The 14,393-nt window shown below is 31.7% G+C and overlaps 1 protein-coding gene across 4 annotated transcripts in view; it reads left to right on the top strand.

The window, feature by feature from the left end:
• Window positions 1-14,393, top strand: part of atp9b (ATPase phospholipid transporting 9B) — a 312,368-nt gene that overhangs the window by 182,564 nt on the left and 115,411 nt on the right. For all 4 annotated transcript variants that reach the window (XM_062047159.1, XM_062047158.1, XM_062047161.1 and 1 more), the window contains exons 34-35: window positions 2,174-2,346; window positions 11,101-11,241. In XM_062047159.1, coding sequence (XP_061903143.1) covers window positions 2,174-2,346; window positions 11,101-11,241 — 314 coding nt within the window. The remainder of the gene's footprint in view (window positions 1-2,173; window positions 2,347-11,100; window positions 11,242-14,393) is intronic.

The following is a 14,393-nucleotide window of genomic DNA, read 5'->3' as shown; positions in this document are numbered from 1 at the left end:
AGTGAAGTTAGTCCAACTGAGAACAATGGCAGGGATGAAAAACACTAACCTTTTTTATTATTGACCGTCTGGAATGGACTTATACTGTCTTTAAGTTGATGTGGAGTGGTAATTGTTTTTTGGCGACACAATAATTCATGAAGTTGAGCTCATCACGCAGTGGGAATGTTGACCTGTTTTAGACCTTCCCTACCCAGCTCCCCTGTGAGTCGTCCCCAGGGGGTATTTTTGAAGTTTTACCACAGCATAGACCAGGGGTCGGCAACCCGCGGCTCTAGAGCCGCATGCGGCTCTTTAGCGCCGCCCTAGTGGCTCTCTGGAGCTTTTTCAAAAATGTATGAAAAATGGAAAAAGATGAGGGGAAAAAATATATTTTTTGTTTTAATATGGTTTCTGTAGGAGGACAAACATGACACTAATTGTTATAACACAGTGTTTATATTAAACATGCTTCACTGATTCGAGTATTTGGCGAGCGCCGTTTTGTCCTACTAATTTTGGCGGTCCTTGAACTCACCTTAGTTTGTTACCATGTATAACTTTCTCCGACTTTCTAGGACGTGTTTTATGCCACTTCTTTTTCTGTCTCATTTTGTCCACCCAACTGTTAACGTGGTGCGTGAAGGCACAAAGGTGAGTTTTGTTGAAGTTATTGACTTGTGTGGAGTGCTAATCAGACATATTTGGTTACTGCATTAATGCTAGCTAATCGATGCTAACATGCTATTTAGGCTAGCTATATGTACATATTGCATCATTATGCCTCATTTGTAGGTATATTTGAGGTCATTTAGTTTCCTTTAAGTCCTTTAAATGTATATCTCTTGACACACTATCTGTATGTAATATGGCTTTTAATTTTTTGCGGCTCCAGACAGATTTGTTTTTGTATTTTTGGTCCAATATGGCTCTTTCAACATTTTGGGTTGGCGACCCCTGGCATAGACCAGGGGTCACCAACGCGGTGCCCGCGGGCACCAGGTAGCCCGTAAGGACCAGATGAGTAGCCCGCCAGCCTGTTCTAAAAATAGCTCAAATAGCAGCACTTAATAGTGAGCTGCATCTATTTTTTAAATTGTATTTATTTACTAGCAAGCTGGTCTCGCTTTGCCCAACATTTTTAATTCTAAGAGAGACAAAACTCAAATAGAATTTGAAAATCCAAGAAAATATTTTAAAGACTTGGTCTTCACTTGTTTAAATAAATTCATTAATTTTTTTACTTTGCTTCTTATAACTTTCAGAAAGACAATTTTAGAGAAAAAATACAACCTTAAAAATGATTTTAGGATTTTTAAACACATATACCTTTTTACCTTTTGAATTCCTTCCTTTTCTTTCCTGACAATTTAAATCAATGTTCAAGTAAATTGTTTTATTTTTTATTGTAAAGAATAATATATACATTTTAATTTAATTCTTCATTTTAGCTTCTGTTTTTTCGACGAAGAATATTTGTGAAATATTTCTTCAAACTTATTATGATTAAAATTCAAAAAAATTATTCTGGCAAATCTAAAAAATCTGTAGAATCAAATTTAAATCTTATTTCAAAGTCTTTTGAATGTATTTTAAAATTTTTGTTCTGGAAAATCTAGAAGAAATAATGATTTGTCTTTGTTAGAAATATAGCTTGGTCCAATTTGTTATATATTCTAACAAAGTGTAGATTGGATTTTAACCTATTTAAAACATGTCATCAAAATTCTAAAATTAAACTTAATCAGGAAAAATTACTAATGGTGTTCCATAAATTCTTTTTTTAAATTTTTCTCTTCTTTTTTTTGGTTGAATGTTGAATTTTAAAGAGTCGAAATTGAAGATAAACTATGTTTCAAAATTTAATTGTCATTTTTTTCGTGTTTTCTCCTCTTTTAAACCGTTCAATTAAGTGTAAATATCATTAATTATTAATAATAACATAGAGTTAAAGGTAAATTGAGCAAATTGGCTATTTCTGGCAATTTATTTAAGTGTGTATCAAACTGGTAGCCCTTCGCATTAATCAGTACCCAAGAAGTAGCTCTTGGTTTCAAAAAGGTTGGTGACCCCTGGCATAGACTATACTGCAGTATTGAGTACTACACTGTAACATACCACGCTACACAGTACTGTACCGTATGATGTACGGTTATGTCGTAGTATTGTAATACCACGCCATCTCGTCGTTCAGAATCGACTGCGCCGGCATCCTGAAGCTGCGCAACTCCGACATCGAGCTTCGGAAGGGCGAGACGGACATCGGGCGCAAGAACACGCGCGTGAGGATGGTGTTCCGGGTGCACGTCAACCAGGCGGGCGGGAGAAGCGTGTCGCTGCAGGCCGCGTCCAACCCCATCGAGTGCTGTGAGTACCCGTCGCATTCCAGGCCCTTGAACGCATCATTGGAGAAAACTGGTATAGTGAGGTTCCAATCTTACCGTATGCAGTAAAGTTTATATAATAATAAATACATCAAATAGAAATGTATTGAAATGTTCCTGAGTTACATTCTGACAATAAAATGGCCTTTTTGTCCAAATATTTGGGTATTTTTTAAGTACATTTATATTATGCCAGTGCATAATAACCTGCGATTAATCATGATTAATCCAAATTCAAATGTGTGATTAATCTGATTTTTTAAAATATAATCTGACAGGACTAGTTTTGATTATTTTAAATCGTTTTTTTGGTGGATTTTTTGTTGTTGTTGTTGTAAAAAAAAAAACATGCATCAAATTGATTATAAGTGATCAGTAATAGAATATTAATGTATGTATCATAATAAATAAAACAATAATAATAATGATAAACGTGTTTCTGAATGACATTTTGACAATAAAATTGCATTTTTATACAAAGCAAATAATAATAATGCAAGTGCGTCATAACCTGTGATTAATCATGATTAATCCAATTTTTTTTTTAAGTGATTAATCTGATTAAAAAGAAATATTATTTGACAGCACTAGTTTTAATGATCTTAAATGTGTTATTTTGCTGAATTTGTTTCAGTACAAATCGTTTTTTTTCAGGATTTTTTTTGTTGTTGTTGTAAAAAAAAAACATGCATCAAATTGATTATAAGTGATCAGTAATAGAATATTAATGTATGTATCATAATAAATAAAACAATAATAATAATGATAAACGTGTTTCTGAATGACATTTTGACAATAAAATTGCATTTTTATACAAAGCAAATAATAATAATGAAAGTGCGTAATAACCTGTGATCAATCATGATTAATCCAATTTTTTTTTTAAAGTGATTAATCTGATTAAAAAGAAATATTATTTGACAGCACTAGTTTTAATGATCTTAAATGTGTTATTTTGCTGAATTTGTTTCAGTACAAATCGTTTTTTTGGTGGATTTTTTTTGTTGTTGTAAAAAAAAAACATGCATCAAATTGATTATAAGTGATCAGTAATAGAATATTAATGTATGTATCATAATAAATAAAACAATAATAATAATGATAAACGTGTTTCTGAATGACATTTTGACAATAAAATTTCATTTTTATACAAAGCAAATAATAATAATGCAAGTGCGTAATAACCTGTGATCAATCATGATTAATCCAATTTTTTTTTTTAAGTGATTAATCTGATTAAAAAGAAATATTATTTGACAGCACTAGTTTTAATGATCTTAAATGTGTTATTTTGCTGAATTTGTTTCAGTACAAATCGTTTTTTTGGTGGATTTTTTTTGTTGTTGTAAAAAAAAAACATGCATCAAATTGATTATAAGTGATCAGAAATAGAATATTAATGTATGTATCATAATAAATAAAACAATAATAATAATGATAAACGTGTTTCTGAATGACATTTTGACAATAAAATTGCATTTTTATACAAAGCAAATAATAATAATGCAAGTGCGTAATAACCTGTGATCAATCATGATTAATCCAATTTTTTTTTTAAAGTGATTAATCTGATTAAAAAGAAATATTATTTGACAGCACTAGTTTTAATGATCTTAAATGTGTTATTTTAAATTAAATAATAATAATACGTTAAATAATAGTAATAATAAATATGTTTCTGAATGAAATTTTGCCAATAAAATAGTATTTTTACACAAAGCAAATAATATAGTGCAAGTGTGTAATAATCTGTGATTAATACAAAGCAAATAATAATAATGCAAGTGCGTAATAACCTGTGATTAATCATGATTAATCCAATTTTTTTTTTAAAGTGATTAATCTGATTAAAAAGAAATATTATTTGACAGCACTAGTTTTAATGATCTTAAATGTGTTATTTTAAATTAAATAATAATAATACGTTAAATAATAATAATAATAAATATGTTTCTGAATGAAATTTTGCCAATAAAATAGCATATTTACACAAAGCAAATAATATAGTGCAAGTGTGTAATAATCTGTGATTAATCATGATCAATCCATTTTTTTTAAAGTGATTAATCTAATTAAAAACATATTATTTGACAGAACTAGTTTTAATTATCTTAAATGTGGTATTTTGATGAATTTCTTTCAGTACAAAACATGCATCCAATTGATTTTAAGTAGGGATGTCCGATAATGGCTTTTTGCCGATATCCGATATTCCGATATTGTCCAACTCTTTAATTACCGATACCGATATCAACCGATACCGATATCAACCGATATATGCAGTCGTGGAATTAACACATTATTATGCCTAATTTGGACAACCAGGTATGGTGAAGATAAGGTACTTTTTTAAAAAATTAGTAAAATAAGATAAATAAATTAAAAACATTTTCTTGAATAAAAAAGAAAGTACAACAATATAAAAACAGTTACATAGAAACTAGTAATGAATGAAAATTAGTAAAATTAACTGTTAAAGGTTAGTACTATTAGTGGAGCAGCAGCACGCACAATCATGTGTGCTTACGGACTGTATCCCTTGCAGACTGTATTGATATATATTGATATATAATGTAGGAACCAGAATATTAATAACAGAAGGAAACAACCCTTTTGTGTGAATGAGTGTGAATGGCGGAGGGAGGTTTTTTGGGTTGGTGCACTAATTGTAAGTGTATCTTGTGTTTTTTATGTTGATTTAATTTTAAAAAATAAAAAAAAAACGATACCGATAATAAAAAAAACGATACCGATAATTTACGATATTACATTTTAACGCATATATCGGCCGATAATATCGGCAGGCCGATATTATCGGACATCTCTAATTTTAAGTCGTCAATAATAAAATAAAATATGTATAATAATAAATACAATAATAATAGTAATAATAATTTTCCTGGATAACATTCTGACAATAAAATTGCATTTTTGTCCAAATATTTGGGTATTTTTCAAGTACATTTAAATTATGCAAGTGCGTTATAACCTGTGATTAATCATGATTAATACAAATTCAAATGTGTGATTAATCTGATTTAAAAAAATATCATTTGACCGGACTAGTTTTGATTATTTAAAAATGTTTAAAAATGTTATGTTAAAAAACATGCATCAAATAGATTTTAAGTCATCAGTAATACAATAATAAAATATGTATAACAATAAATAAAATAACAAAAATAATAATAATGTTCCTGGATGACATTCTTACAATAAAATAGCATTTTTGTCCAGATATTTTGGTAATTTTTAAAGTACATTTAAATTATGCAAGTGCATAATAACCTGTGATTAATCATAATTAATCCTTTTTTTTTTTAAAGTGATTAATCTGATTAAAAACAAATATTATTTGACAGGACTAGTTTTAATGATCTTAAATGTGTTCTTTTGCTGAATTTGTTTCAGAGCAAAACATGCACAAATTGATTTTAAGTTGTCAATAAAAAAATAATAAAATATGCATAATAATAAATAAAATAATAACAATAATAATAATGTTCCTGGGTGACATTCTGACAATAAAATTGCATTTTGTCCAAATATTTGGGTATTTTTTAAGTACATTTAAATTATGGAAGTTTGTAATAACCTGCGATTAATCATGATTAATTATAATTCAAATGTGTGATTAATCTGTTTTTAAAAAAAATATCATTTGAAAGGACTAGTTTTGATTATTTAAGAAAAAAATTGTTTTTTGGTGGATATTATTTTGTAAAAAAACATGCATCAAATTGATTTCAAGTGATTAGTAATAGAATATTAATGTATGTATCATAATAAATAATAAATATCATAATAAATAAAATAATAATAATAATGACAAACGTGTTTCTGAATGACATTTTGACAATAACATTGCATTTTTGTACAAAGCGAATAATAATAATGCAAGTGCGTAATAACCTGCGATTAATCACGATTAATAAAAATTGTTTTTAAAGTGATTAATCTGATTAAAAACAAATATTATTCGACAGGACTAGTTTTAATGGTCTTAAATGTGTTATTTTGCTGACTTTGTTTCAGTGTAAAACATGTTTTAAATACATTTTAAGTCATCAGTTATAAAGTATGTATAATAATAAATTAATGAGTAATAATAAAAATGTTCCTGGATGACATTCTGACAATAAAATAGCATTTTTGTCTAAAAATGTTGGTAATTTTGTAAGTACATTTATATGATGCAAGCGCGTAATAAACTGTGATGAATAAATAATATAAAATATGAAAATAATAACATTAAATATAATATATTTTTAATTTAAAAAAATAAAGATCAAGAATCGTTACTAAAAAGAACCGCGACTCATTCGGAAATGTATTTTGTCACACATAGAGGATCTATGTCACATATAGACGATCTATGTCATATATTGACAATCTTTGTCACATATAGAGGATCTATGTCATATATAGACGATCTTTGTCATATATTGACAATTTTTGTCACATATAGAGGATCTATGTCACATATAGACGATCTTTGTCATATATCGACAATCTTTGTCACATATGGAGGATCTATGTCACATATAGACGATCTTTGTCATATATCGACAATCTTTGTCACATATAGAGGATTTATGTCACATATAGACGATCTTTTTCATATATCGACAATCTTTGTCACATATGGAGGATCTATGTCACATATAGACGATCTTTGTCATATATCGACAATCTTTGTCACATATAGAGGATTTATGTCACATATAGACGATCTTTTTCATATATCGACAATCTTTGTCACATATGGAGGATCTATGTCACATATAGACGATCTTTGTCATATATCGACAATCTTTGTCACATATGGAGGATCTATGTCACATATAGACGATCTTTGTCATATATTGACAATCTTTGTCACATATAGAGGATCTATGTCACATATAGAGGATCTTTGTCATATATTGACAATCTTTGTCACATATAGAGGATTTATGTCACATATAGACGATCTTTTGTCATATATTGACAATCTTTGTCACACATAGAGGATCTATGTCACATATAGACGATCTTTTTCATATATTGACAATCTTTGTCACATATGGAGGATCTATGTCACAAATAGACGATCTTTGTCATATATTGACAATCTTTGTCACACATAGAGGATCTATGTCACATATAGAGGATTTATGTCACATATAGACGATCTTTGTCATATATTGACAATCTTTGTCACACATAGAGGATCTATGTCACATATAGACGATCGTTGTCATATATTGACAATCTTTGTCACATATAGAGGATTTATGTCACATATAGATGCTCTTTGTCATATATTGACAATCTTTGTCACACATAGAGAATCTATGTCACATATAGACGATCTTTGTCATATATTGACAATCTTTGTCACATATAGAGGATTTATGTCACATATAGACGATCTTTGTCATATATTGACAATCTTCGTCACACATAGAGGATTTATGTCACATATAGACGATCTTTTTCATATATCGACAATCTTTGTCACATGGAGGATCTATGTCACAAATAGACGATCTTTGTCATATATTGACAATCTTTGTCACATATAGAGGATTTATGTCACATATAGACGATCTTTTTCATATATCGACAATCTTTGTCACATATGGAGGATCTATGTCACATATAGACGATCTTTGTCATATATCGACAATCTTTGTCACATATAGAGGATTTATGTCACATATAGACGATCTTTTTCATATATCGACAATCTTTGTCACATATGGAGGATCTATGTCACATATAGACGATCTTTGTCATATATCGACAATCTTTGTCACATATGGAGGATCTATGTCACATATAGACGATCTTTGTCATATATTGACAATCTTTGTCACATATAGAGGATCTATGTCACATATAGAGGATCTTTGTCATATATTGACAATCTTTGTCACATATAGAGGATTTATGTCACATATAGACGATCTTTTGTCATATATTGACAATCTTTGTCACACATAGAGGATCTATGTCCCATATAGACAATCTTTTTCATATATTGACAATCTTTGTCACATATGGAGGATCTATGTCACAAATAGACGATCTTTGTCATATATTGACAATCTTTGTCAAACATAGAGGATCTATGTCACATATAGACGATCTTTGTCATATATTGACAATCTTTGTCACATATAGAGGATCTGTGTCACATATAGAGGATTTATGTCACATATAGACGATCTTTGTCATATATTGACAATCTTTTTCACACATAGAGGATCTATGTCACATATAGACGATCGTTGTCATATATTGACAATCTTTGTCACATATAGAGGATTTATGTCACATATAGATGATCTTTGTCATATATTGACAATCTTTGTCACACATAGAGAATCTATGTCACATATAGACGATCTTTGTCATATATTGACAATCTTTGTCACATATAGAGGATTTATGTCACATATAGACGATCTTTGTCATATATTGACAATCTTCGTCACACATAGAGGATTTATGTCACATATAGACGATCTTTTTCATATATCGACAATCTTTGTCACATGGAGGATCTATGTCACAAATAGACGATCTTTGTCATATATTGACAATGTTTGTCACACATAGAGGATCTATGTCACATATAGAGGATCTATGTCATATATTGACAATCTTTGTCACATATAGAGGATCTATGTCACATATAGAGGATTTATGTCACATATAGACGATCTTTGTCATATATTGACAATCTTTGTCACACATAGAGAATCTATGTCACATATAGACGATTTTTGTCATATATTGACAATCTTTGTCACACATAGAGGATTTATGTCACATATAGACGATCTTTTGCATATATCGACAATCTTTGTCACATATGGAGGATCTATGTCACAAATAGACGATCTTTGTCATATATTGACAATCTTCGTCACACATAGAGGATCTATGTCACATATAGACGATCTTTGTCATATATTGACAATCTTTGTCACACATAGAGGATCTATGTCACATATAGACGATCTTTTGCATATATCGACAATCTTTGTCACATATGGAGGATCTATGTCACAAATAGACGATCTTTGTCATATATTGACAATCTTTGTCACACATAGAGGATCTATGTCACATATAGAGGATCTATGTCACATATAGACGATCTTTGTCATATATCGACAATCTTTGTCACACATAGAGGATCTATGTCACATATAGAGGATCTATGTCATATATTGACTATCTTTGTCATATATTGACAATCTTTGTCACATATGGAGGATTTATGTCACAAATAGACGATCTTTGTCATATATTGACAATCTTCGTCACACATAGAGGATCTATGTCACATATAGACGATCTTTGTCCTATATTGACAATCTTTGTCACACATAGAGGATTTATGTCACATATAGACGATCTTTTGCATATATCGACAATCTTTGTCACATATGGAGGATCTATGTCACAAATAGACGATCTTTGTCATATATTGACAATCTTTGTCACACATAGAGGATCTATGTCACATATAGAGGATCTATGTCATATATTGACTATCTTTGTCATATATTGACAATCTTTGTCACATATGGAGGATTTATGTCACATATAGAGGATCTATGTCACATATAGACGATCTTTGTCATATATTGACAATCTTTGTCACATATGGAGGATCTATGTCACAAATAGACGATCTTTGTCATATATTGACAATCTTTGTCACACATAGAGGATCTATGTCACATATAGACGATCTTTTGCATATATCGACAATCTTTGTCACATATGGAGGATCTATGTCACAAATAGACGATCTTTGTCATATATTGACAATCTTTGTCACACATAGAGGATCTATGTCACATATAGAGGATCTATGTCATATATTGACTATCTTTGTCATATATTGACAATCTTTGTCACATATGGAGGATTTATGTCACATATAGACGATCTTTGTCATATATTGACAATCTTTGTCACATATAGAGGATCTATGTCACATATAGACGATCTTTGTCATATATTGACAATCTTTGGCGAATAAGCGAATAATAATAATAATGCAAGTGCGTAATAACCTGCGATTAATCACGATTAATAAAAATTGTTTTTAAAGTGATTAATCTGATTAAAAACAAATATTATTTGACGGGACTAGTTTTAATGGTCTTAAATGTGTTATTTTGTTGACTTTGTTTCAGTGGAAAACATGTTTTAAATACATTTTAAGTCATCAGTTATAAAGTATGTATAATAATAAATAAATTAATAATAATAATAATGTTCCTGGATGACATTCTGACAATAAAATAGCATTTTTGTCTAAAAATGTTGGTAATTTTGTAAGTACATTTATATGATGCAAGCGCGTAATAAACTGTGATTAATAAATAATATAAAATATAAAAATAATAACATTAAATATAATCTATAATCTAAAATAAAAAGAATCGCGACTCGTTCGGAAACGTATTTTTGAGAGAAAAAAAGAGCCAAGAAGTGTTAAGAGCGGGAGGGTGTGCGCTATCAGGCGGGCGTCGTCCATCACTGGAGGAAAATAAACGCTTCAGCAGGTAAAAGTGAAGTCACGGGGAGGGCAAACATTCCTCAAGTAAATATTTAGGGAAGAAGCGTCCATCGTCTGCAGGGAAGATGGCGGCGTCTGGATGCTCAGGTCTGCATGGGGAGTGGGTCCTAACTCCTAACTCCTAACTCCTTGCCTCCTTCCCGCCTGCAGCCCAGAGGTCGGCGCAGGAGCTGCCGCTGGTGGACAAGCAGAGTTTGGACGCGGGCCCAGCCCTAGGGGGGGAGCGCCTGCTGCTGGACGGACACAACTTCCAGGCCGACTCCAAGGTGGTGTTTGTGGAGAAGGCTCAAGGTGAGCGTGCGTGTGTGCGTGTGTGCGTGTGTGTGTGTGTCTTCCTCGCCGCCGTGTCGGAGAAAGCCCAGGACTCTTCCCTCCCCCCGCCGCCAAAATATCCTCCGTCCTGCCAGAGTGCCACATGTGGTGCACATTAATGTGTTGTATTTTTAACCCAACATCTGCACAATTTTCCATTGCCTCTTTCAGCTGTGTGTGTGTGTGTGTGTGTGTGTGTGTGTGTGTGTGTGTGTGTGTGTGTGTGTGTGTGTGTGTGTGTGTGTGTGTGTGTGTGTGTGTTTTCTTGTTTTTCTACTCTTCTTGGGACATCAACAAGGAAAAGTATCTTCCATATGAGGACCGGCGAACAAGTTAGGGGGTACCCAAATAATGGTCCCAATACGGAACTCTATCAAAATGAGGGTGGTCCCAAAAAAAGGACGGATTATTTCAAATCGACAGTGTGTCGCTTTTAAAAGTGCTCCCCCACCCCTCTGGTCAACATATGAAATAACCAGTGCGTGTGTAAGGAATTGAAATTCGCCCCACTTTGGCCAAAATTAATAAAATAGATATGTACGTAGAGACATGCTGTAATAACTTGAAGTAAATAACGAAGATTAAAAAAACTAATTGCAAACAAAAAAATTCCAAAAAATAAAGAAAATGTACTAAAAACTTACTTTTTTTTATATTTACATAGTTTGTATATATTATTAATGTTGTGAATACAAATCTTTATATATCTAGAAAGGGTGGTCATAAAGATGCGTTTTTCGGAGGTCTCAAGAAGGTCACAAATACAAGAATGTGTGTGAGTGTGTGTGTTCTTGTATTCCTACCCTTCTTGAGACATCAGGAAGGAAAAGTATCTTCCATATGAGGAGGTGTGACATAAATCATGGTCCCAATAACATTGCATCCAATAGACAATGTCTCATTTGCACCCCTGCTGGGGAAACCTACCAAAATGAGGGTGCTCCCAAATTGACTGTGTGTCACTTTTAAAAGTGCTCCCCCTCTGGGCAACATATGAAATAACAAGTGTGTGTGTAAGAAATTGGAATGCGCCCCCTTCGGTCAAAATTAATGAAAAATAAACAAATAAAAATGTGCATAGAGACATACTGTAATAACTTGAAGTAAATAACGAAGATTAACAACCAATTACAAACAAAAAATTCCAAAAAAATAAAAATAACTAAAAGCTTACCTTTTTTACATTTGCATAGTATGTATATATTATTAATGTTGTAAATACAAATCCTTATATATCTAGAAAGGGTGGTCCTAAAGATGCGTTTTTCGGAGGTCTGAGGAAGGTAAGAAATACAAGAATGTGTGTGTGTGTGTGTGTGTGTGTGTGTGTGTGTGTTCTTGTATTCCTACCATTCTTGAGACATCAGGAAGGAAAAGTATCTTCCATATGAGGAGGTGTGACATAAATCATGGTCCCAATAACATTGCATCTAATAGACAATGTCTCATTTGCATCTCTGGTGGGGAAACCTACCAAAATGAGGGTGCTCCCAAATTGATTGTGTGTCACTTTTAAAAGTGCTCCCCCTCTGGGCAACATATGAAATAACAAGTGTGTGTGTAAGAAATTGGAATGCGCCCCCTTCGGTCAAAATTAATGAAAAATAAACAAATAAAAATGTGCATAGAGACATACTGTAATAACTTGAAGTAAATAATGAAGATTAAAAACCAATTACAAAAAAAAATTTAAAAAAAATAAAATTCACTAAAAGCTTACCTTTTTTATATTTGCATAGTATGTATATATTATTAATGTTGTAAATACAAATCCTTATATATCTAGAAAGGGTGGTCCTAAAGATGCGTTTTTCGGAGGTCTCAAGAAGGTAAGAAATACAAGAATGTGTGTGTGTGTGTGTGTTCTTGTATTGCTACCCTTCTTGGGACATTAGGAAGGAAAGGTATCTTCCATATGAGGAGGTGTGACATAAATCATGGTCCCAATAACATTGCATCTAATAGACAATGTCTCATTTGCATCTCTGGTGGGGAAACCTACCAAAATGAGGGTGCTCCCAAATTGATTGTGTGTCACTTTTAAAAGTGCTCCCCCTCTGGGCAACATATGAAATAACAAGTGTGTGTGTAAGAAATTGGAATGCGCCCCCTTCGGTCAAAATTAATGAAAAATAAACAAATAAAAATGTGCATAGAGACATACTGTAATAACTTGAAGTAAATAACGAAGATTAACAACCAATTACAAACAAAAAATTCCAAAAAAATAAAAATAACTAAAAGCTTACCTTTTTTATATTTGCATAGTTTGTATATATTATTAATGATGTAAATACAAATATTTATTTATCTAGAAAGGCTGGTCATAAAGAGGCATTTTTCAGGGGTCTCAAGAAGGTAACAAATACAAGAATGTGTGTGAGTGTGTGTGTGTTCTTGTATTGCAACCCTTCTTGGGACATAAAGAAGGAAAAGTATCTTCCATATGAGGAGGTGTGATATAAATCATGGTCCCAATAACATTGCATCTAATAGACAATGTCTCATTTGCATCTCTGGTGGGGAAACCTACCAAAATGAGGGTGCTCCCAAATTGACAGTGTGTCACTTTTAAAAGTGCTCCCCCTCTGGGCAACATACGAAATAACAAGTGTGTGTGTAAGAAATTGAAATGCGCCCCCTTCGGTCAAAATTAATGAAAAATAAACAAATAAAAATGTGTATAGAGACATACTGTAATAACTTGAAGTAAATAACGAAGATTAACAACCAATTACAAACAAAAAATTCCAAAAAATAAAGAAAATTTATTAAAAACTTACCTTTTTCATATTTGCATAGTTTGTATATATTATTAATGTTGTAAATACAAATCCTTATTTATCTAGAAAGGCTGGTCATAAAGAGGCCTTTTTCTGAGGGCTCAAGAAGGTAACAAATACAAGAATGTGTGTGTGTGTGTGTGTGTGTGTGTGTGTGTGTGTGTGTGTGTGTGTGTGTGTGTGTGTGTGTGTGTGTGTGTGTGCTTGTATTTCTACCCTTCTTGGGACATAAAGAAGGAAAAGTACCTTCCATATGAGGAGGTGTGACATAAATCATGGCCCCAATAACATTGCATCTAATAGACAATGTCTCATTTGCACCCCTGCTGGTGACATCTATCAAAATGA

This window comes from Entelurus aequoreus, linkage group LG05 (genome assembly GCF_033978785.1).
Source record: "Entelurus aequoreus isolate RoL-2023_Sb linkage group LG05, RoL_Eaeq_v1.1, whole genome shotgun sequence".
In the NCBI taxonomy this organism is placed as follows: domain Eukaryota; kingdom Metazoa; phylum Chordata; class Actinopteri; order Syngnathiformes; family Syngnathidae; genus Entelurus; species Entelurus aequoreus.
This window is presented reverse-complemented; position numbering and strand designations above follow the sequence as displayed.